General features: G+C 57.0%; 1 protein-coding gene across 2 annotated transcripts in view; it reads left to right on the top strand.

Annotated features, from left to right (window-relative positions):
* The window catches only part of LOC147355878 (sodium/glucose cotransporter 1-like), a 48,384-nt gene extending 28,728 nt beyond the window's left edge, over window positions 1–19,656 (top strand). Inside the window, exons 9-15 of one of the 2 annotated variants that reach the window (XM_086349088.1) lie at window positions 1,376–1,511; window positions 4,030–4,137; window positions 5,349–5,499; window positions 12,742–12,910; window positions 15,183–15,398; window positions 16,607–16,706; window positions 18,705–19,656. In XM_086349088.1, the coding sequence (XP_086205214.1) occupies window positions 1,376–1,511; window positions 4,030–4,137; window positions 5,349–5,499; window positions 12,742–12,910; window positions 15,183–15,398; window positions 16,607–16,706; window positions 18,705–18,979 (1,155 nt within the window). In that variant the 3' untranslated portion in view covers window positions 18,980–19,656. Of the gene's footprint in view, window positions 1–1,375; window positions 2,692–4,029; window positions 4,138–5,348; window positions 5,500–12,741; window positions 12,911–15,182; window positions 15,399–16,606; window positions 16,707–18,704 lie in introns of those variants that run through there. The other variant, XM_086349087.1, reaches the window with a different exon arrangement.
* Window positions 19,657–20,575: the final 919 nt, after the last annotated feature.

The raw sequence follows: 20,575 nt of genomic DNA, 5'->3' as shown, positions 1-20,575 counted from the left end.
CCTGATGCTGGGAAAGGTTGAGGGCAGGAGGAGAAGGGGACGACAGAGGATGAGATGGTTGAAGGGCATCACTGACTCAGTGGACATGAGTCTGAGCAAACCAGGAGATGGTGAAGGACAGGGAAGCCTGGTGTGCTGCAGTCCATGGGGTCGCAAAGTTAGACACAACTTACTGACTGAACAACAGTGCCCGCCGTTTTAAACAAGAGTTTGTCCATCGCCCCACTTAGTGACACATGACCACCTACGTGAGTGCTGAGGGCTTTCTGCATGCAACGACTTCATGCCTCACGGCTGTCCTGTCCTCAGAATAAGAGTCGGCTTCGGCCCCAGCCCTCCTCCCGCCCCTCGCTTAGAGCCCATCTCTTCTGTGCGCAGGGCTAAGCTGACAAGGGAAGTGTAGCCCAGCAGCCCAGCAGCGGCCCCCAGGGCGCCGGGGGGCGGGCAGCAGGATGCCGCCTGGCCCCCTGAGAAGCAGTGCCTGTTGCATGAGGCAGGACCACTCTGAGTTCTTCGTCCTACTCATAAAGTAATGCATTTGGAAAAGCAAGAAAGCATTAGAGAAAAACAGGAAAATTCTACCCGTCAGGATTAGCCGCTGTCGCCGCCCCGGTTTACCCCGTGGACTTTCTCTAGGCACAGAGTCACAGTGTCAGCGGCTCTGCTGCACTCTGTGCCTTTTAGTCAGCGTCACACGCCGGGCGTTTCTCCCCATTATTTCAGTATGCCTTAGCACATCATTTCAGCTCCTACAGAATGCTGCCTCTTCTCGATGCAGCACACCACGTCTGCGTGTTCTTTCTCACGTGCTTCTCCATCTGCCCGCGTGCGCTCCTGCTTGGGCTGAGCGCACACCGCCTCTTAGAGCGCCGTGACACAGGCCGTGATGTGCCCCCAGGAGACTTCGCATGTCAGGGTCTACACTGGCTGGTTTCTGCTGAGACGAGTGAGGTTGGCCCTAGCTCTGAACGCCCATTTGTTGCGAGGGACGCACCTGTGCTGGGACTGATGTCACGGGCAGAGGCGCTCTGTGTCCTCTGGGCGGGAGTCTCGTCCTTGCCGGCGGCAGCTGGTAAACGCCGCACCGCTGCGCTGGGCGTGCAGCTCTAGCAATGAGGCCAAGGGCAGGCTGCCCCCATCCGCTCGGGCAGCTGTGCGCCGAGCAGGACGCGCTGCTCTGTCACACGTGTCTCCTGAGGCCCTGCGTGCCCAGGGGCGCCGGACGAGTGGGGTGAGCGGTCGGCACCCCGCTTCCCGCCCCAGGGCACCCCCTGCTGCTGCTGCAGGTCCCAGCTGTCCTGTCCTGTCTGTGCAGAGGCAGCCCAGGCTCACACAGTCTGAGAAAGCCCCCCGTGCCCCCGCGTTTCCTCTGCAGATCTTCGTCCAGGGCTGCCTGGCCGGGAAGAACTTGTCCCACGTGAAGGGCGGCTGCGTCCTGTGCGGGTTCCTGAAGCTGTTGCCCATGTTCAGCATCGTCATGCCAGGGATGATCAGCCGTGTCCTGTACACAGGTAACTCCTGCTCTGCTGCGCTCGCTCACACTGAGCGACTTCCTGGCTCTCCGGCCTCGGGAGGGCCTGGGGCTGTCAGGTCCCCCACAGCCTGCTGGTGTCAGGGAGCCCCAGGGTGCTTTCTTGGGGGCGATGGGTTTAGATGAGGGGCGTGGCTGAGCATAAGTCTGGCAGGGACTGTGGAGGCAGGTGGCAAGAGAGAAATGGCAGAGGGGCACATCGGCAGGGCGGAGAGGCTGACGCTGCCTGCAGCCGCGGCTGGGTCTGTGTGGGGCTGAGGCCCGGCCTCGGGGAGGCCGCCGTGGGCGACACGTGCGAGCCCTCCTGGGTGCCAGGTGCGTCAGCCTCTCAGCCCAGGGGCGGCATGTGTGGAACCCCAGAACAACCCACGTTCTTTCCATTCAGCACCACGCAAACGTCCCCGCTTCCATGAAGAAGCGTCCTAATTTTGTGATGTCCCTTACCCAACTCCAGCCCCGTTTCACTGGCTGCACTGCCTCTGGGCACGAGGTCTGTTTATCCCTTACACCTTTATGGGGAGAAGGCACGGCAGCCCACTCCAGCATTCTTGCCCGGAGAACCCCACGGACAGAGGAGCCTGGCAGGCTGCAGTCCGCGGGGTCACATAGAGTCGGACACGACCGAGCGACGAACGTGTGCTACACCTTCATGGCGCACGTACTCCGACAGCGCGGCCACGGGGCAGAGCCGCCGCTCCCTCGAGTCTTCTGCCGCGGTGTTCTGCCGCAGTGTCCGACAGCCCCGGCAGACCAAGGGGCACGTGCGGGAGATGTGGCTCAGCGTGGTCCAGCCGCCAGTCTGCCCCGGAGACTTGCTGCTCTTAGCGCTGACTCCTTCCAGTCCCAGCAGAGAGGCGTGCTCCATCCCCGCATCCCAGGCCTGCTCTCTGGCTGTCAGGCGGCGCTTTCTGGAGCCTCATAGGTGGTGCCCCCTCAGAGGGTAGAAAACAGGCCCCATGGGACTTCCCTTGTGGCCCAGTGGTTAAGACGCTGCCCTCCAGCATAGGTTCGGTCCCTGGTCAGGGAGCTGAGATCCCCGGTGCCTCTCAGCCAGAAAACCAAAACATAAACAGAAGTAGTATCGTAACACATTCAGTAAAGACTTTAAAAAATGATCCGCGTTAAAAAAAAAAAAGTTTGTAAACTATATAAAAAAAAAATAGTCCCCTCCTCCATGCTCCCTAGGACCCGAGTCCCCTGGGCTTGGCAGCACTGCCTCCACAGTCCCCCTGCACAGCACAGACCACCCCACCTACTGAGGAGGAAGACTGGGCAGAATCCTGCAACTCCTGGACTCTAGAGGTGGCTTGGGGGGTGGTGGAGGGCGGCAGGATGCAGGAAGAGCCAGCCTCCCCCGCCCGCCCCCCCCCACCTCTACCTACCCACCAGGTGCCCTGGGGACTGCACTGGGGCCTGGGAGGCGAGGGCCTGGGACCACTTGTTCTCAGTCCTAGAAAGAGCCAGACTCTGTGATGGTATCCACACGCCTGGGATTTGAATAGAGCCAGAGGGGCGGTCAGCACGAAAGCTGGGCCTCCACCCGCTTTCTGGGAGAGGGTGGCTTTCCAGTAACGCGAAGGCCTCTGGCCTAGATTCTGGGTCTCAGGCGGCCAGAGCCGGGGTTTGCACGCCCCCACGTTGGTGGTTCGTCAGTCTGGTCTGCTGTGGCGGTCCCCGTGTTCATTAGGGCTCTAGACTGAAAATGATGTGCGTTTTACCTCCTTTGAGCTGGCCTTCTCGCAGTCTCTCTCTGCTGTGAGTTGACCACCAGTGGCGCCAGGCTTCCAGCCTCCAGCCCAGAAAGCCCCGGAAAGAGTGCTTCCTTTCTGCGCCTGGGCATAAATGCCAGGCGAGTCTCAGGGAGCCCACTTGAGTGGCAGGGGCCGGTCCCTGTGGGGGAAGGCGTGTCCAGAATGGCCAGGGGCCCGGGGGCCCTTCTCGGACCACACTGAGGGGGACTGGGGGCCTGCTGGCCGGGGGTGGGGCCAGGCAGAGGACAAGCTGCCCCTTGGTTTTCCCGTGCTCCCCCGACCTCCCCTGTGAAACTGCTTGCTCTCCGAGTGAACCTAGGCCTACCTGCCTCTTCCTAGTCCACGAGGATTCCTCGTTTCTGCTTTTCTCTCAGGTGGTAGCTTTTTATCCCATTTAAGCTCTCGATGGCCCATCACTTTCCCTTATTTACTTGCCTTTGTCCACATTTCTCCCCACACCCTCTGAAATAACAGCCCCTGCGAGACGAAGGGAGAAGGTCGAGTGGCCCTCCAGTCAGTGTGAGGCTGAATTATTGTTTGCTTTTCCAACACCCGACTGGGTTACCGGAAGGCTTGTTGGGGTCTCAGGACTGGCTGCGGGTTAAGCGGTGAACTGGCAGAAGCCCCGCCTCCCCCGACTTCCACCCTGAGCCCTTGGTGAGCCGGGCCCCGTGCTGGTGCGACCATCCCTCCACCCCGAGGTCCTGGTGAGCCGGGCCCTGTGCTGGTGCGATTGTCTCTCTGCAGATGAGGTGGCGTGTGTTGTGCCTTCAGAGTGTAAGAAGTACTGTGGCATGCAGGCCAGCTGCAGCCCCATCGCCTACCCCCTGCTGGTGGTGGAGCTTCTGCCTAGCGGTAAGCAGTGGAGCTGCGCCCGGGGCTGGGAGCGGAGGGTCCGAAGTAAGGGCCCCAGGGGAGGTGAGGCTGTGGCAGAGGCCCTCTGCGTCGCTGGAGCCTCGGGGCCTCCTCTTGCTTCCTCACTTGGACTCTCGGGTCTCACGGGCATCTGCACCCACAGAGCCTGTACCCTCCCCACGCTGCCACCACAGATGGTTCCTGGAGACACAGGGGAGCAAGGCGGCATCCCGCTGGCAGGGAGCTCGGGCCAGTGGGACGACAGAGGGGTGGCTTTCCTCTCACCTGCTTCCCCACCTCCAGAGGAGCCAAGCCAAGAGTACAGGCTTCTTAAAATTCCACATTAGCTTTGTGTACCAGCAGGCCAACAACATGGAGACATTGATTCCCCTGAAATACGATGTAGACAGCTCCCACTGAAGGAAGCGCCAGCCGCCCCACAGCTCAGGAAGGAGGTTACCTGGCTTCTCCAGCTGAGCCTCTGTCTGTGCGCGGGTGCTGCGGCCTGGGCCGTGGGGCAATGGGAGGGCTGCGTGGCCTGGCCCACGTCCCTGGTGAATCGGGGTGGGGGGCACTATTGCACGGGCTCTGTTACCCCCCAGGCTCTCCTGACTGCAGGAGGGACTCACTCACAGAAGTCCCTGCTGCTGAGCAGCCTTTCAGGCCAGAAGCTGAGCTCGTCGTGTTTACAGCTAGCGTCTGCTGGGTGCTTGCCTGGTGTTGGGCGCTGTCTTCACCGTAAAAACAGCCCTGTGTGGGAAGCGCTTTTAAACCCACCTTGCAGGTGGGAACGGTGAGGCCCAGGAGCTGCGTCACTTGCTTAATGGCCTGGCCCTCTGGGTCTCATGTGTTAAAGGGGGACAGCGGTGGTTTCCTTTCTACAGGGCTGCAGGGGGGCCGTCAGGCTGATGTCCAGAGTGACCACTCTGGTTATAAGGACCCAGCCGGAGACTGCGAGGCTTGTCACCGAGCAAGGGCAGGCTTCATGCATGGACCCATCTTGGCTGGACTGCCACCCTGCGCGAGATTCAGCGTGTGGGAATGCTCCTCGGCAGGCTTCGGGCACCTCCTGGGGCGGCCGGGGAGCTGGAGGCCCAGGCGGTGTCCTTCTCCCGCAGGCGTCTGCGGCTTGGTGGTGTCCGCCCTCTGGGCCTCCCTCATGTCTGGGCGGCCGGGGAGCTGGAGGCCCAGGCGGTGTCCTTCTCCCGCAGGCGTCCGCGGCTTGGTGGTGTCCGCCCTCTGGGCCTCCCTCATGTCCTCCCTGACCGCCGTATACAGTAGTGCCAGCGCCGTGTTCACCATGGACATCTACCCCCAGATGCGGCCGACGGCCACTAAAAAGGAGCTCATGATAACAGGAAGGTGAAGTACTCCTCTAATCTCACGGGTTTCTGCTGTCAGTGAAATGATGCCCCCGATAACTCATTACGTTATACATTTAGGCTCTCAGAACTGACTCAGTAGAAAAGAGCCTGATGCTGGGAAAGATCGAAGGTGGGAGGAGAAGGCGACGACAGAGGATGAGATGGTTGGATGGCATCACCGACTCAATGGACATGAGCTTCAGTAAACTCCGGGAGTTGGTGATGGACGGGGAGGCCTGGCGTGCTGGGGTTTATGGGGTCGCAAGGAGTTGGACACGACTGAGCGACTGAGCTGAACTGTGTGTAGAGCTAGCGCTTTTACACGTGGTATGGTGCTGTTTGTTTTTGTTGCAGTTTTGCAGTGAAGATGTATTGCTTTTATAATCACAAAGGGAAGTGTTTATACTTGGGAGAAAATTAAGTGGTGAGACAGTGATAATGAGCATAGTTTATTAACGTACCCCCAAAGTAGTCCTTATGAACGAGCGTGTTTCATTATTCCAGGGTCTCTCTAAGTCCTCAGGACAGCCTTTAAAGGTAAATTTTAGTTCTTGTTCTTACTGTACAAATGGGGGTAGTGGCTCAGAAAAGGGAGCTGGTCTGCCTGACCACGTGGTAAGCAGAACTCACCCGTCTCAGGGCTACACCATCCACCAGGAGGCCACAAATGCTGGGCATAACACAGGGGTACGAACGTGCAGACACAGGCCTTGTCATCTCCGTAGGGTGACCCACCTCGAGCCCCACACGCTGAACTTGGCCTGCGTTGAACCTCAAATGCTCTCTGCGCTCCGCGCCTCTTGCTCACTGTCTTACCTGTGTGACCCCTGCAAATTGAGTTTGCTGTGACATTTTGATTAGCATTTCACTCTTTAAAAAGCACTTTTGTGAGAAACTTTAAGAAACAGATACAAGTTTTATGTAAATTGTTATAGGACACGGGGAGAAAGAGAAGACATACTCATTTTATAAAGCTCAAAATATTGATGCCAAAACCTAACAAGTACAGCACAGAAGAAATTAAAACTAAAGCCTCATCTCACTGTTAAATACCAATGCAAAAATGGTTAATAAAATAGTGGACACAAATCCAACAAAATACTAAAAAGAACAGAATGACATTTCATTGCCAGCTGTGGTTATTTTCCAGAAGTGCAAGAGTGGTTCAATATTAGAAAGTGTGGTAACACACCTCACCGTATTAATGGATCAAAAGAGGAAAATCATATATATCCAGATGATGAAAAAGTATTTCATAAAGTAGGTACCTTTCAACCCAGTAAAATATATCTGTATCACCCTAAAAATCAAGTCATGTCTGATGGAGCTAGAAAGAAAAGAGGAGAGAATGTCCCTGCTCACCGCTGTATTTATACTACCACATGTGTGAAATGCAGCGGATCATACGTGTGAACGTAGGCCTACAGGTGAAGCTAGCAGACAAAGACTTTGAAATAACCAGGGTTAATATGTACAGGAAAATAGATGCAAAGAATTGGGAACTTTCCCAAAGAATTAGAATTTGTAAAAATGAGGAGGTCTGGAATTGAAAAACAAGTATCTGAAATTAAGAACTCAGTGGTGGAGACTTCCCTGCTCGTCCAGTGGTTAAGAATCCCCCTCGCAAAGCGGGGGAGGCAGGCTTGATCCCTGGTCAGGGACCCCACATACCTCAGGGTAACTAAGCCCACGTGCTATGAAGGATCCTACGTTACACAGAGACCCTGCGCGCTGCAGCGAACAATGACGCAGCCAAACGAATGAGTTAGAAAAGAAGACAGCTCGATGGGTTAACAAGGGATTGGCTGAAGCAGAAGACACAGTAAGTGGCTTGAAAATGGGTCAGTCAGCAATATCCAAAATAAAGCATGAAGAAAAAAGGCGCACGGGGGACACAGATGGCTGTGATACGTTATGTCTCTGGGATTATATATGTGTGACCGCAGAAGCCATTTCGAAAAGATGACAACCAAGAATGTTCCAAATGTCTGGACAACTATCCAGAGACGCAAGAAATCCCACAGATCTCTGGCAGGATAGATCCAAAGGAGACCGTACCCAGACCATGTGGTGGTGGAGCTGCTGGAGATGGAGACAGGAGACCTGTAGAGCAGCCAGAAGGAAGTGAATCGCATCGCCTCCAAAAGGGCGACAGAGACGCATAGTGGAGTTTTCAGCAGAAACTGTAGAGGCTGGGAGACAGTGGGATGACATCCTCAAGTGCTAGGAACACACTGCCCACCTGAAGTTCAGTACCCATCAGAATAGCCTCCGGAGTGAAAGTGAAACAAACATGTTTTCTGATAAATGCAAGTTGAGAGAATGTATTCCATTGGAATTTCATGATAAGAAATACCAAAGGAAAAGACTCTGATGCTGGAGGGATTGAGGGCAGGAGGAGAAGGGGACGCCAGAGGATGAGATGGCTGGATGGCATCACTGACTCGATGGACTTGAGTCTGAGTGAACTCTGGGAGTTGGTGATGCACAGGGAGGCCTGGCGTGCTGCGATTCATGGGGTCGCAAAGAGTCGGACACGACTGAGCGACTGAACTGAACTGAACTGAAAGGGGAGTCTTAGGCTGCAGGAAAAATAACCCGGATGGAAGACTGACCTTCAGAGAAGGATGGAGAGTACCATAAAGGGTGAGTATATGGGACATGGAAGAGAGCGGGTGCTGACAGCAGTAAGCAAAGACGTCCGTGGGGCAGCAACAGGGGGGAGCGGGTGCTGACAGCAGTAAGCAAAGACGTCCGTGGGGCAGCAACACGGGGGAGCGGGTGCTGACAGCAGTAAGCAAAGACGTCCGTGGGGCAGCAACACGGGGGCAGGACACACCAGGAATCCCAGAGGGAGCGAGAAGGGGCTGCACGGAGTGTAAACAGCCTCAGGCTCTCTGGTACCAGACTGAGGCGTGTCAAGGGTGCATGTGTGGCCTCTAGACTGAGCGATATAAGGACAGTTCAAGGATGTGTAACAAGTCAGTAAAATATGAACTAGCCAATAAAATATTTGATTAGCCCAAAAGAAGTCAGAAGAATAAAAATTAAGTGAAAGCTAGGTCGAACAGAAAACAATCGAGCGCTTTCCCTGGGTCCAGTGGTTAAGACTCTGGTTCCAATGCAGGGGCTCACGTTGAATCCCTGGTCAGGGAACAGATCTCACATGCCTTGAGGTGTGGGGGGAAAAAGAAAAGAAAAAAATAGGCTGTGTACATGTACCACGTATTCTTTATTCATTCACCTGTTGACAAACATTTAGGCTTTCCTATGTCCTGGCTATTAAAAACAGGTAAAGTGTACAGCGATCTCTTCAAGGTAGCGATCCGTGTTTCCTTTCGATATATACCCAGAAGTGGAATCGCCAGGTCATGTGGTATTTCATGCAAAGATGGGCACAATAAAGGACAGAAATGGTACGGACTTAACAGAAGCAGAAGATATTAAGAAGAGGTAGCAAGAATACTCAGAGGAACTATACAAAAAAGATCTTAATGACCCAGATAACTACAATTGTCTGATCGCTCACCCAGAGCCAGACATCCTGGAATGTGAAGTCAAGTGGGCCTTGGGAAGCATCACTATGAACAAAGCTAGTGGAGGTGATGAAATTCGAGTTGAGCTATTTCAAATCCTAAGAGATGAAGCTGTTAAAGTGCTGCAGTCAATGTGCCAGCAAATTTTGGAAAACTCAGCAATGGCTACATGACTGGCAAAGTTAAGTTTTCATTCCAATCCCAAAGAAGGGCAATGCCAAAGAATGTTCAAACTACCACACGTTTGCACTCATCTCACACGCTAGCAAAGTAATGCTCAAAATTCTCCAAGTCAGGCTTCAACAGTACCTGAACCATGAACTTCCAGATGTTCAAGTGGGATTTAGAAAAGGTAGAGGAACCAGAGATCAAATTGCCAACATCTGCTGGATCATCAAAAAAGCAAGAGAGTTCCAGAAAAATATCCACTTCTGCTTTATTGGCTACACCAAAGCCTTTGACTGTGTGGATCACAATAAACTGTGGGAAATTCTGAAAGAGATGGGAATACCAGAACACCTGACCTGCCTCTTGAGAAACCTGTATGCAGGTCAGGAAGCAACAGTTCGAACTGGACATGGAACAGACTGGTTCCAAACAGGAAAAGGAGTACGTCAAGGCTGTATATTGTCACCCTGCTTTTTTAACTTCTATGCAGAGTACATCATGAGAAACACTGGGCTGGAGGAAGCACAAGCTGGAATCAAGATTGCCGGGAGAAATATCAATAACCTCAGATATGTAGCTGACACCACCCTTCTGGCAGAAAGTGAAGAAGAGCCTCTTCATAAAAGTGAAAGAAGAGAGTGAAGAAGTTGGCTTAAAACTCAACATTCAGAAAACTAAGATCACGGCATCCGGTCCCGCCACTTCATGGGAAATAGATGAGAGACAGTGGAAACAGTGAGAGACTTTATTTTCTTGGGCTCGAAAATCACTGCAGATGGTGACTGCAGCCGTGAAATTAAAAGACACTTGGTCCTTGGAAGAAAAGCTATGACCAACCTAGACAGCATATTAAAAAGAGACATTAGTTTGCTGACAAATGTCCGTCTAGTCAAGGCTGTGGTTTTTCCAGTGGTCATGTATGGATGTGAGAGTTGGACTATAAAGAAACCTGAGTGATGAAGAATTGGTGCTTTTGAACTGTGGTGTTGGAGAAGACTCTTCAGAGTCCCTTGGACAGCAAGGAGATCAAACTGGTCAGTCCTAAAGGAAATCAGTTCTGAATATTCATTGGAAGGACTGATGCTGAAGCTGAAACTCCAGTACTTTGGCCACCTGATGCAAAGAACTGACTCATTGGAAAACACCCTGATGCTGGGAAAGATTGAAGGCGGGAGGAGAAGGGGACGACAGAGGATGAGATGGTTGAATGGCATCACCGACTCGATGGACATGAGTGTGAGTGAGCTCTGAGAGTTGGTGATGAACAGGGAGGCCTGGCGTGCTGCAGTCCATGGGGTCGCAAAGAGTCAGACAGGACTGGGCGACTACTGGAACTAGCCTGAGCTGTAGTTCTGTTTTTGGTTTCTTGAGGCGCCTCCGTCCTGTTTTCCGTAGCGGCTGCACCAGCTTACGCTCGCACCAGCGTCCCCAGCGCCCCTTTCTCCCCTCCCCACCGGCACGTGTCATCTCTCGTCTTTCTGACGGCAGCCCTTCTAGCGGGTATGAGACGGCATCGCACTGTAGTTCTTGCCTCTCCCTGATGAGTGATGCTGCGCGCCTTTTCATGTACCCGTTGGCCATCTGAATATCTTCTTTGGAACAATGTTTACCAGGTCCTTGTGCATTTTTAATTCTATTATTGCTGCTGTTAAAGTTGTCCAAGTTCCTCTTCTTTCTGATCAGAAGTCATCTATAATTCATAGTACTGCTCTGTGTATGTAATGCGTCTTCTTTCCTGGATTTTTACAATTTTCTCTTCGTTTTTGGTTTTCAGCAGTTTTGTTATGGATGTGCTGGTTGGGTTTTGCTGAAATTCTTAATCTGCAAATTAATGTTTTTCACTAGATCTGGGAAATTGTTGACCATTATCTCTCTGCATGTCTGTCTGCTGCGTCCCTCTTCTGCTTACACACATATTAGCCTTTTGATATTGTCCACAGCTCATGGAGGCACTGTTTATTTTAAAAATTTTTTTCTCTGTGTTCTTCAGTTTCGATTTTCATCACAGTCTCCCTTGGGGATATTGGCCCTTTCTTCTGCCATTTCCAATTTACTGTTAAGGCCAACCTGTGAATTTTTCATTTCATATTTTCAACTGGAATTCTAGTTCTGGAGTGTCTGTTTTGTTGGTTTTAAAATTTTCTCTAGTATTCCATTTTCTGCCTTGATTTCCCATCTATTCACTCATAACTATCATTTCGTCCAAATTCTTTAAGATAACTGTAGTAGTTGCTTTGAAGCCTGTGGTCATTTTAATACCTGAACCATCTTGCGGTTGATTTCTTTTGACGTCTGTTTTCCTTGACTGTAGGTTACATTTTCTTTCTTCTCCCCATTCATAGAAAAGTTTTATTATATACTTAACATTGTAGATAATAGTAGAAATTCTGGATCATGTTCCTCTGAAGAATATTGGCTTTTGTTCAAGTATGCAGGTAAATTCCTAGCCGATTCCCTTGAACTTAAGGAGGCCTCTTTTTTTTTCAAATTAATTTAATTTTTATTGAAGGATAATTGCTCTATGGAATCTTGTTGTTTTCTGTCAAACCTCAGCATGAATCAGGCGTAGGTATACACGTCTCCCCTCCTTGTGAACCTCCCTCCCATCTCCGTCCCCACCCCACCCCTCTAGGCTGACACAGGGGGCCTGGCATTCATGCTTGGTCAGTGTGACTCTGCGGAGAAGGCAATGGCACACCACTCCAGTACTCTTGCCTGGAAAATCCCATGGACGGAGGAACCTGGTAGGCTGCAGTCCATGGGGTCGCTAGGAGTTGGACACGACTGAGCGACTTCCCTTTCACTTTTCACTTTCACGCATTGGAGAAGGAAATGGCAACTCACTCCAGTGTTCTTGCTTGGAGAATCCCAGGGACGGGGAGCCTGGTGGGCTGCCGTCTATGGGTCACACAGAGTCAGACACGACTGACGTGACTTAGCAGCAGCAGCAGCAGTGTGACTCTGCGTCAGTTTTCTCTAGTCATGTGGCGAATTCTTAGTCCCGGACACACTCTCTGCTTTCAGTGGAAAGCCCTAGGCGGTTCCCTCTGCAGGCAATGGAATCTTTGCTCAGCCTTTTCTGTCTCTCACCAGTTGCTTGGTTGCTCGTTGTGGACTGTTGGGCAGCTTTCCCGCATGAGCAGCCGAGGGCGTAAGGGAGCTGACAGCAGTCTGTAAAGTCAGGCGCGTCAGTGCTCCATTTGAAGTGTGTACAAGTGCGTTATCCCTCAAGGAAGTAACGTTTTCCATGTATTGTATATTGTAAGCATGACCACCTCAAGACACACCCTCCAAATGTGATGAAAATCTACGCACGATCCAGTCCAGAAGTTGAAGGGGTTTTAAGAACCCTCGGGCCCCGTTAGTGTTTAGGGGTATGCTGTCTCCTCTGCCACACTTAAGGAACGGGCATCCAAATGTACCCTAAGGAGTGATTAGAACTAGCTCATAGTTTATGGTTTGCAGGTGTTCTATTGGCAGGTTAAACAGACAAGCACAAACCCCTCAGTGTCGCTGACCTTCGGTTGAACTTGCAGGCTCTTTGTTATAGTCCTGCTCGCCGTCTCGGTCGCCTGGGTGCCTGCCCTGCAGGTGGCTCACAGGGAGCAGCTGTTTGAGTACATGCACACGCTGCTCAGCTACCTGACGCCACCCGTGGCCGCCACGTTCCTGCTGGCCGTCTTCTGCAAGAGGGTCACTGAGCAGGTAGGTGGCTCACACCGCGGGGTGGGCGGGTGGGAGCAGGCTCCGCCCTCCCAGGGCTCCGGCCCTGCCTTGCACGGGGCAGAGCGCGTGGGGCCCTCCTGCACGCTTGTCTAGCCGCAGGAGGGCCCTCTGCTGTTGGCCTCTGCAGGAGGATGCTTTCCTGCTCAGAGATGTCAGACGCTCAGGGGGATGTTCAGCCCCAGGCTCCTACCACCTTCCCTTCACGAAGACCATCTCTTCACCACATGTAGAACTAGATAAAGGTCCCAACTAACGGTTCGATCATCTCACCCGTGAGACTGGAAGCACGGTTTGCCAGAACCTTTTCACTGGTTAGTTGAGTCACATCCGGACTTGTTTTTCCTGCCTTGCACGCATTCTGAGCTCAGCGCCTCTGAGACCTGGCTCCTGCCTGCCCACCAGCCCTGGCTGCTCCGCATGCAGCCCCCGGGCCTGGGTGCTGCTGGTCACGTGCGGTGCTGACTGCCTGTCCCCTGCCCTCTGTGGCCCCTGTCCTTCCCCACGGAGTCTTTGCTTTGCCGTGAGACTCTTTGTCCACCTCCATTTGGCTGCTGCCTCCTGCAGGCTCAGGCCAGGTGTTCAGTCCTCCAGGCCAGTTGGCTAGAGCTTTCTGCTCTGCTCAGCTTGTGGGTGCACGCTCAGTCACTCAGTTGTGTCTGATTCTTTGTGACCCCCGTGGACTGTAGCCCACCAGGCTCCTCTGTCCATGGGATTTTCCAGACAAAAATACTGCAGTAGGTTGCCGTTTCCTTCTCCAGGAGATCTTCCCAACCCAAGGATTAAACCTACATGAGACCTGAGTCTCGTGCATTGGCGTGGATTCTTTACCACCAAGCCACGGCTCAGCTCACCAGGACTCAGTTTAGCACCAAGAATGGGGTGAGGGGGCGTCTGGGTTCTGAAAATGCTCCTCCCTGTGCTTGCTTGGGAGGGGCGTGGGCAAGAGGAGCAGGCGGTCAGAACGGTCTGCCTCCCACCTCTGAGTCACTCTCGGGGTGTTGGGGCTGCCACCAAGGGAAACTGGGGAGCTTGTCAGTGGCTGTCCGGCTACCCTGGTCCAAGGTTACAGCATGTTGTGGGTCCCTTTCTTGGCCTGGAGAACTTCTCCAGGCCCTCTCTCTCACCCTCATCTGTCCCTCGGTCTTCCCTTTCCTGCACGTCTCCTTCAATAAATGGGGCCTGTGGACCACTCTCCTGGCCTTTGGTTTCAGTTCTTTCTCCAGGACTCTTCCTGCACACACTGCATCCTCTGCCTCCTCCGACATCCAGCCGTCCCTGAGACTGGCTCCAAGCCCAAGTCCAAGTCCTTAGGCTGAGGAGTACAATGTCTCTGTGGAGGAGACAGACGGTACCCAGTGAACAGATAGGATTTCTGAGAGTGGGGTAGTGCTGCTTAAAAGTAAAGAAGGGGAGGGGAAAGTAAAGAAGCATGGAGGTGAGCAGGGCAGATGCTGGGGGCAGGGCGTGGAGCACAAGGACATCAGCCAAGGTCGTGGGAGATTTCTCCTAAGAAAGTGGCCTAGAACCTGCATCCTGAAGGGCGAGCCAGAACCACCGAGATCTGGGGAGAGACCGAAGCAGGAAGAAGGGCACGTGCAGAGGCCTGGCAGACAGGGAAAGGGCATGCCTGGTGGCTGGAGGGGACCGACAGGAGGGCGGAGCCAGGTGAGGTCAGCGGAGCAGCTGAGCCTTGCTTCTCAGGGCGGCCAGGAGAAGCCACAAGGGCTTCTGCAGAGACAGGGCACTCCCTGACCCATGCTTCGAAGAGCTCACGCGGGCTCCTCGGACTGCGGGCGAGGAGAGACCAGGAAGGGAGGCCCCGTGTGAGAGACAGCGGACGATCGTGACGGAGGTGGTCTCCGTGGGAGTGACAGCATGACTCACTGGTCGATCGAGGGCAGGGCAGGGTTGGGGGGGAAGGGGCCAGGGACGTCTCCTGGGTCTGTGCCTGAGTAGCTGGGGAGATGGAGGTGCCCCCACCGCAGCAGGCGAGACAGGTCTTCTCGGACACTGTTTGGGATGTGTCTTCGTCATCTGACTTCGACGTGTCTCCAGTGTTCCCTGAGTTCTCCGATGGACTTGGTAGAGTGTGCGCGCCTCTCGGTCTTTGTTCGTCCGGGCGGTGTCGTCTCCCGCTGCCGAGACGGCTCTGCAGGGCGCGTGAAGCCCTTGCTGTGCCGGGCTCAGCTTAGACCCAGACGACTCGGCTCAGGCCACCCTGCTCCCGGTGACTTGGGCTCCTCCTCTGCAGGGCGCCTTCTGGGGGTTGGCCAGCGGCCTTGTGATCGGCTCCTGTCGCATGCTGTCCGAGTTTGCCTACGGGCCCTGGAGCTGCTCCGTGAACAGGAAGTGCCCCCGGATCATCTGCGGCGTGCACTACCTCTACTTCGCCATGATCCTCTTCACCATCAGCCTCATCACCGTCCTGGGCATCTCCATGTTCACCGTGCCGATTCCAGACAAACATGTGAGTGCTGCCGTGGGCGTGCTCTGGGGCCGACCTGCGGGCCCTGCGTCCTGGGAGCAGCTTGGGAGAAAAGCGGCTGAAGAGAAGCGGGAGGGCTGGGGGTCGGGGTGACATACGGGTCAGAAACAGGCAAGTAACCTCCTTGCCTTAAGCACAGAGCTGAACTAAAAGGCGATCCTCCAATGAAGCATTCACCCAGAGTGAGACGTTTGACTTTCAAAATACAAATTTTCTGTGAAGCACTGAGGTCGCTCACTCTGGTGTGAGTTCATAGAAGCAGGGTCGTCCTGGCCGCCCGCCTGGCCAGTGGGGGTGCGGGTGGGGGTGGGGCGACAGGAATGCCCGCAGAGCTGTGGCCAGCGGCCCGCACGCCCCTTCTCCTGTCCGGCCGCTTGCCCTGCCCAGGAAGAGGCGTCTGCCACTCTAGTTGGAATATAAAATGCCTGGGCTCCGAGGAGTGCGGTCACTTGTCCGTGACTCCAGAGCCAGCCAGCGGCCTGCTGGGCCTGAGCAGACGCCGCTGTGTCACCTGTACAGGCGTGGCCAGTGGGCCCAGCAGGACCCCCAGGCTTGGCTGAGCTGGAGGCCAGCAGGGAGGGTCCGGGGAAGAGAAGGGAGGCGGCGCTTGGAGGGAGGGGCCTGTGAGACACACGCCCTGGGGTCTGGACGGGAGCTGGGCCGGGAACATGCCTCTGCTCCGGCCGCTTTCTGCGCCTGCAGACACCTGCAGAGTGTGAGTGGGAGAGCCCTGCCGGGGCCAGGACACCGAGTACCCAAGATGAGGCAGGCCAAGCCTCCCCTGGGCTGCGTGTGAGCGCTCGTCTCTGACAGCCAGGAGGTTCTTCCAGCAGGAAATCAGCCCCTGGGTCCACCCTGTGGGTGACCCAGGAGCAGCAGACCAGGGGTGCGGGGCCGCTTCTCCCAGCCTGGAGGGCACAGCTTCCTGGACCTCGGTCGCCAGAAGGTGCGCTGAGCATGTGCCTCGTGCCGCCAGTGTCCAGCCCAGGACACTGAGCTCGCCCTTCGCGAGGCCAGAACTGAAACCCGGGGTTCCTGAGCACCACGCTTTCCCCACCCCTTCCTTCCTCCCTTGTTGGAACCAATGACCACACCTCTTTTCAGTCCCTGGAGACCCTGGTGCCCAGCTGTGACACCATAAACCCCGACAATAGGGCCCTGGTGGCAACAGGCCCCTTGTCTCCCCTCAGCTCCACCGCCTCTGTTGGAGTTTGCGGAACAGCCAGGAGGAGAGGGTGGACCTGGATGAGGACACAGAGGTGAAGAGCCCCGAGCCCCAGGCACAGCCAGGTGAGAGGCCGGAAGCCAGCGACTGGAGGGGCCTGCTCCCGCCCACAAGCCCGCAGTCTCCACGCCCAGAAGCGCCTCGAGGCGGAGGCCCCGCGATGCCTCCGAGACCCCTCTCTGGGGTTCTGGCCCAGGAATATGGAGGTGGGAGGCGTCAGCAGGTGCAGGGGGAGCGGGGGAGGGTCTGGCACAAAGCGAGGGGCGGAGAAACAGAAGCGTCTGGCAATCTAGAAGTGTCTGCGGTGGAGCGGGAGGGATGCACGGATTACCGTGTGCCCCAGGATGGGGTGGGGGAGGGACAGTGGGTCACGGCACTCTCACAGCGGTTCAAGCCAGAGGCTCCTGGGCGCAGGCGGGCATTGTCCGCAAGGAGTGGTGGGCAGCTGCCCCCGCGAGGGCGCCAGGGACACCGCTGCGGACACCTGAGTTTCAGTCCCAGCAGGGAGAGTGTCCAGGAGAGGCTTGGGTCGGGGTCTCCAGGAGGCCCAGGGGAAAGCGCTCAGCAGGGGGGTCAGAGAGGCGTGTGCGGCCGCGGGGAGGGCACCCGCACCTCCTGAAGCACTGACGCAAGCAGATAAAGCCTAACGGGATTAGCGCTGAGTCTGCAGCCAGGGACCGGGGCGGCGGGGGGGGCGCCGAGGGGACGCTGTGGCAGGCATGTCTGGGGGACATCGTCCTGGGGCCCCACCTCCACTCCTGCCAGGGACCCTCTCCTGACACCTACAGCCAGGCGGCCCCGGGTCTCTGGAGGGTGCCAGGCTCTCGGGAGTGCTCTCTCTGGGGGACGGGGGAACTGCTCGTCAGGGCCACACGTGCAGGGTGTGTCCCTGGGGCCCCTCGCAGTCCTGTCCTCAGTCGTGGGTGGACGACCACGAGGACGCTGGTGCACACCTGCCGTGCATGTGGGATGTGCCAGCCGCTGGGTGTGACGGGCCATTGTCGTCCTGGTTCACAGATGGGGAGACTGCGGCCCCACCCAGAAGTGTCTGCCCCGGCTCCGCACACCACCCAGCAGTGGTGGGGCTGGGAGGTCGGGCACGGGCAGGCTGACTGCAGAGCACATGCTCGCGGCCACTGGCCTGTCCTGCCTCCCTTCAGATAGCCCTTGGGTTGTGGCCGCATGGGGGGTCAGCCCTCTGGGCCTGGCGGCTGACAACAGCATCTGAGAGGCCAGGCCTCTCACCGCCACGCAGGCCCTCGTCTCTGGGGTCCCCGGCGGCAGCCCCTCCCCCGTGACACAGGCCCCTGGAACACCGGCCGGCGAGCTCCACGATCCCGGTGCTGCCTCAGCCTCGGGGCACAGCTGGCGCGGCCGCTGCCCAAGGGGGTGAGACGCAGAGCAGGTCGCCGCACGCACTGCTGGACACACTGCTTGTCGTCGTCAGGGAGGGCACCGTTCCTGGCTGTGTGCGCTCGGAGCTGGCCGTGGTGCTGGCCTGCGCGGCCGCACTGCCAGACACCAGAAGGACGGCTAAGCCCCAGGGGGAGGCGTTTCACTGATTTGGCCCAGAGATACGGATGGAAATTTGCCTATAGTTCCTGGGCCTCCCCCTGCTCCTGGAGAAAACATTTCCCCTTCCAAGGACCCGGAAGGTCCTTGGGTCAGGCCTTGAGGCTGGTACTGCCTGGAGAAGACACTCCCAGGGCTGCTAAGCAGAGAGAGCAGGGCAGCGGGGCTCTTCTGTCCTCCGAGGAGCAGCCTCTTGCCCTGGACCTGCAGAGCTGGGCTCGGTGTAGGCCCGCAGGGGAGGCCTGCCCTGTGCCAGCTGGGCTCTGGGCTGGCTGAAGTCTCTGCTGATGATAGGCGAGCGTGATCCCCCAGCCCCACTCTCTGTGCCCCTGAGGCTGGTGGGAGGCACTCCACAGCCAGGGCTGAGGCTTACTGTCTGCACGGGGAGCCGGTCCACTGGGCTCCCTTCAGGGCTCCCCACGAGACGCCAGACCCTGGGAAGACCCCTCCTGTGTGTGGCCTCCTGACTGTGCCCATCCCCTCGGTTCCAGACACGTTCGTAGAGGACAGGGGCTGCCTCTGGAAGGCCTGGGACGTGTTCTGTGGCCTGGAGTTGCTGCCCAGCCCCAAGCTGGCCCCGGAAGAGGTGGGCGTGCCTGAGACGGAGCAGAATGACATGGCTGAAGGGACGGCGCACCGTGCCACGTCGGGAGGGACAGAGGAGAGGGAGGCGCCGGAGGAGCGGCTCCTCTGGAGCAAGGCGCTCGGGCTCTGCGGGCTGCTCCTGGTGCTGCTCACGGCGCTCTGCCACATCTACTTCCACTAGCGGCCGCGCGGGAGGGGGCCTGGGGCGGCCCGGACGAGGGGCCTGGCTCACACCGCCCAGCACGCGCCCTGAGCCCCAGGGCGGCAAGGCCCGCGGCGAGGGCAGGGCCCGCGGGCGAGCACGCCTCCTCTGCTCGCTGAGCCACGCCCTCAGATGGCTGCACACAGGCGCTGGCTTCCACGCTGGCTCTGGCGTTTCGCCTCTTGAGACCCTTGGGAGCCTTGCCTGTGTTTGCTGCCACCGTTTCCTTCCTGTGCCCACCTCCACTGGCAGTGCCCTCTCCTCCTCTGGAAAGGTACGCTGCTGGCAAAGATGCCCACCCACAGGGGCTGAGCCCACTGCCGAAGGTCACACAGGCAGGGCTTGCATGGACAGAGGCGTTGGCACCTGCCTGGACGGTGGTGGGCTGAGCTGGTCCCTGCCTGAGGACCAGGCCTCCCTGCAGCTCGCTTCTGTCTGGCTGCGCCCCTTGGGGACAGATGGAGAGGAAACACCCCTCCTTGCCGAGCTCCGCCTGGTCCCTCTCAGTCTGCCTGCTCCTGGGAGGCGAGCCCTGGGCTGGATCCCCTTGGCAGTCAGGTAGAGGCCACTCCTGGGCTGTGTCCTTGCAGGGGCGCCCTCAGCCACCCCGTCCTCTTTCTTCTTCTCAGACCAGAATAAATGAATCTTTAGAAAAAGTCTCAGATACGTCAAAGGGGTTTGTGGGAGGCCTACCAGCGTTGCAAAAACCACCCTCTGAAGGTGTGGTCAGAACCAGCCCGTCTTTCCCCGTTCAGTCCTTCAGCGGACATGTCTGAGTGCCTACTGTGCGCCAGCACTGCTGGGAACCGTCACGGGCAGGGCTCATGGTCTCGGGAAGCAGAGCGAAGCACCAGTGGGGATGGCCGGTGCGGAGGGTGGGCCCACTGTTCCCTGCCGGGGTCATCACCACCTTCAAGCTGTGGACCCAGCCCAGGTGGAAGGACCAGGATCAGCCACACTCCACAGAAGAGGAGACTGAGCTCAGTCAGGAAACCCAGTAGAGGCGGCCTCTGCACACACGCACAGCGGCAGGGGCGCCCCAGGGAAGAGGCCTCCCTTGACTACAGCAGGAGGTCAGTGAGCCAGCGGGGCGACAGAGTGACAGGGTGTGAGCAGGCCCGGGCACAGAGCTGGGGGCGCCGAGGGCGAGGGTGTGAGCAGGCCCGGGCGCAGAGCTGGGGGCGCCGAGGGCGAGGGTGTGAGCAGGCCCGGGCACAGAGCTGGGGGCGCCGAGGGCGAGGGTGTGAGCAGGCCTGGGCACAGAGCTGGGGGCGCCGAGGGCGAGGGTGTGAGCAGGCCCGGGCACAGAGCTGGGGGCGTGGAGGGCAAAGGTGGGAAGGGGCCCGACCTGCCGGCCTCACATGCTTTGGGACCCTGAGTCACTGGAAGCTTCAGCCATGAAGGAATAGGACCCGGTTTGCTGAGTGCTGCCGGGGAGGTGAAAAGGAGGTGAGAACACCCACCGGGAGGCTGTTAGAGGGATCCAGGCAAGTCAGTGGCAGGAAAGACGAGGGAGCCGATCAGCACCAAGAGAAGCCAGCAAGCAGAAGGGACAGGGCTTGGGTCGCTGGGCTT

The sequence above is a fragment of the Bos grunniens genome, chromosome 17 (genome assembly GCF_055505025.1).
Source record: "Bos grunniens cultivar Pamir isolate PY7600 chromosome 17, Bosgru_T2T1.0, whole genome shotgun sequence".
In the NCBI taxonomy this organism is placed as follows: domain Eukaryota; kingdom Metazoa; phylum Chordata; class Mammalia; order Artiodactyla; family Bovidae; genus Bos; species Bos grunniens.
This window is presented reverse-complemented; position numbering and strand designations above follow the sequence as displayed.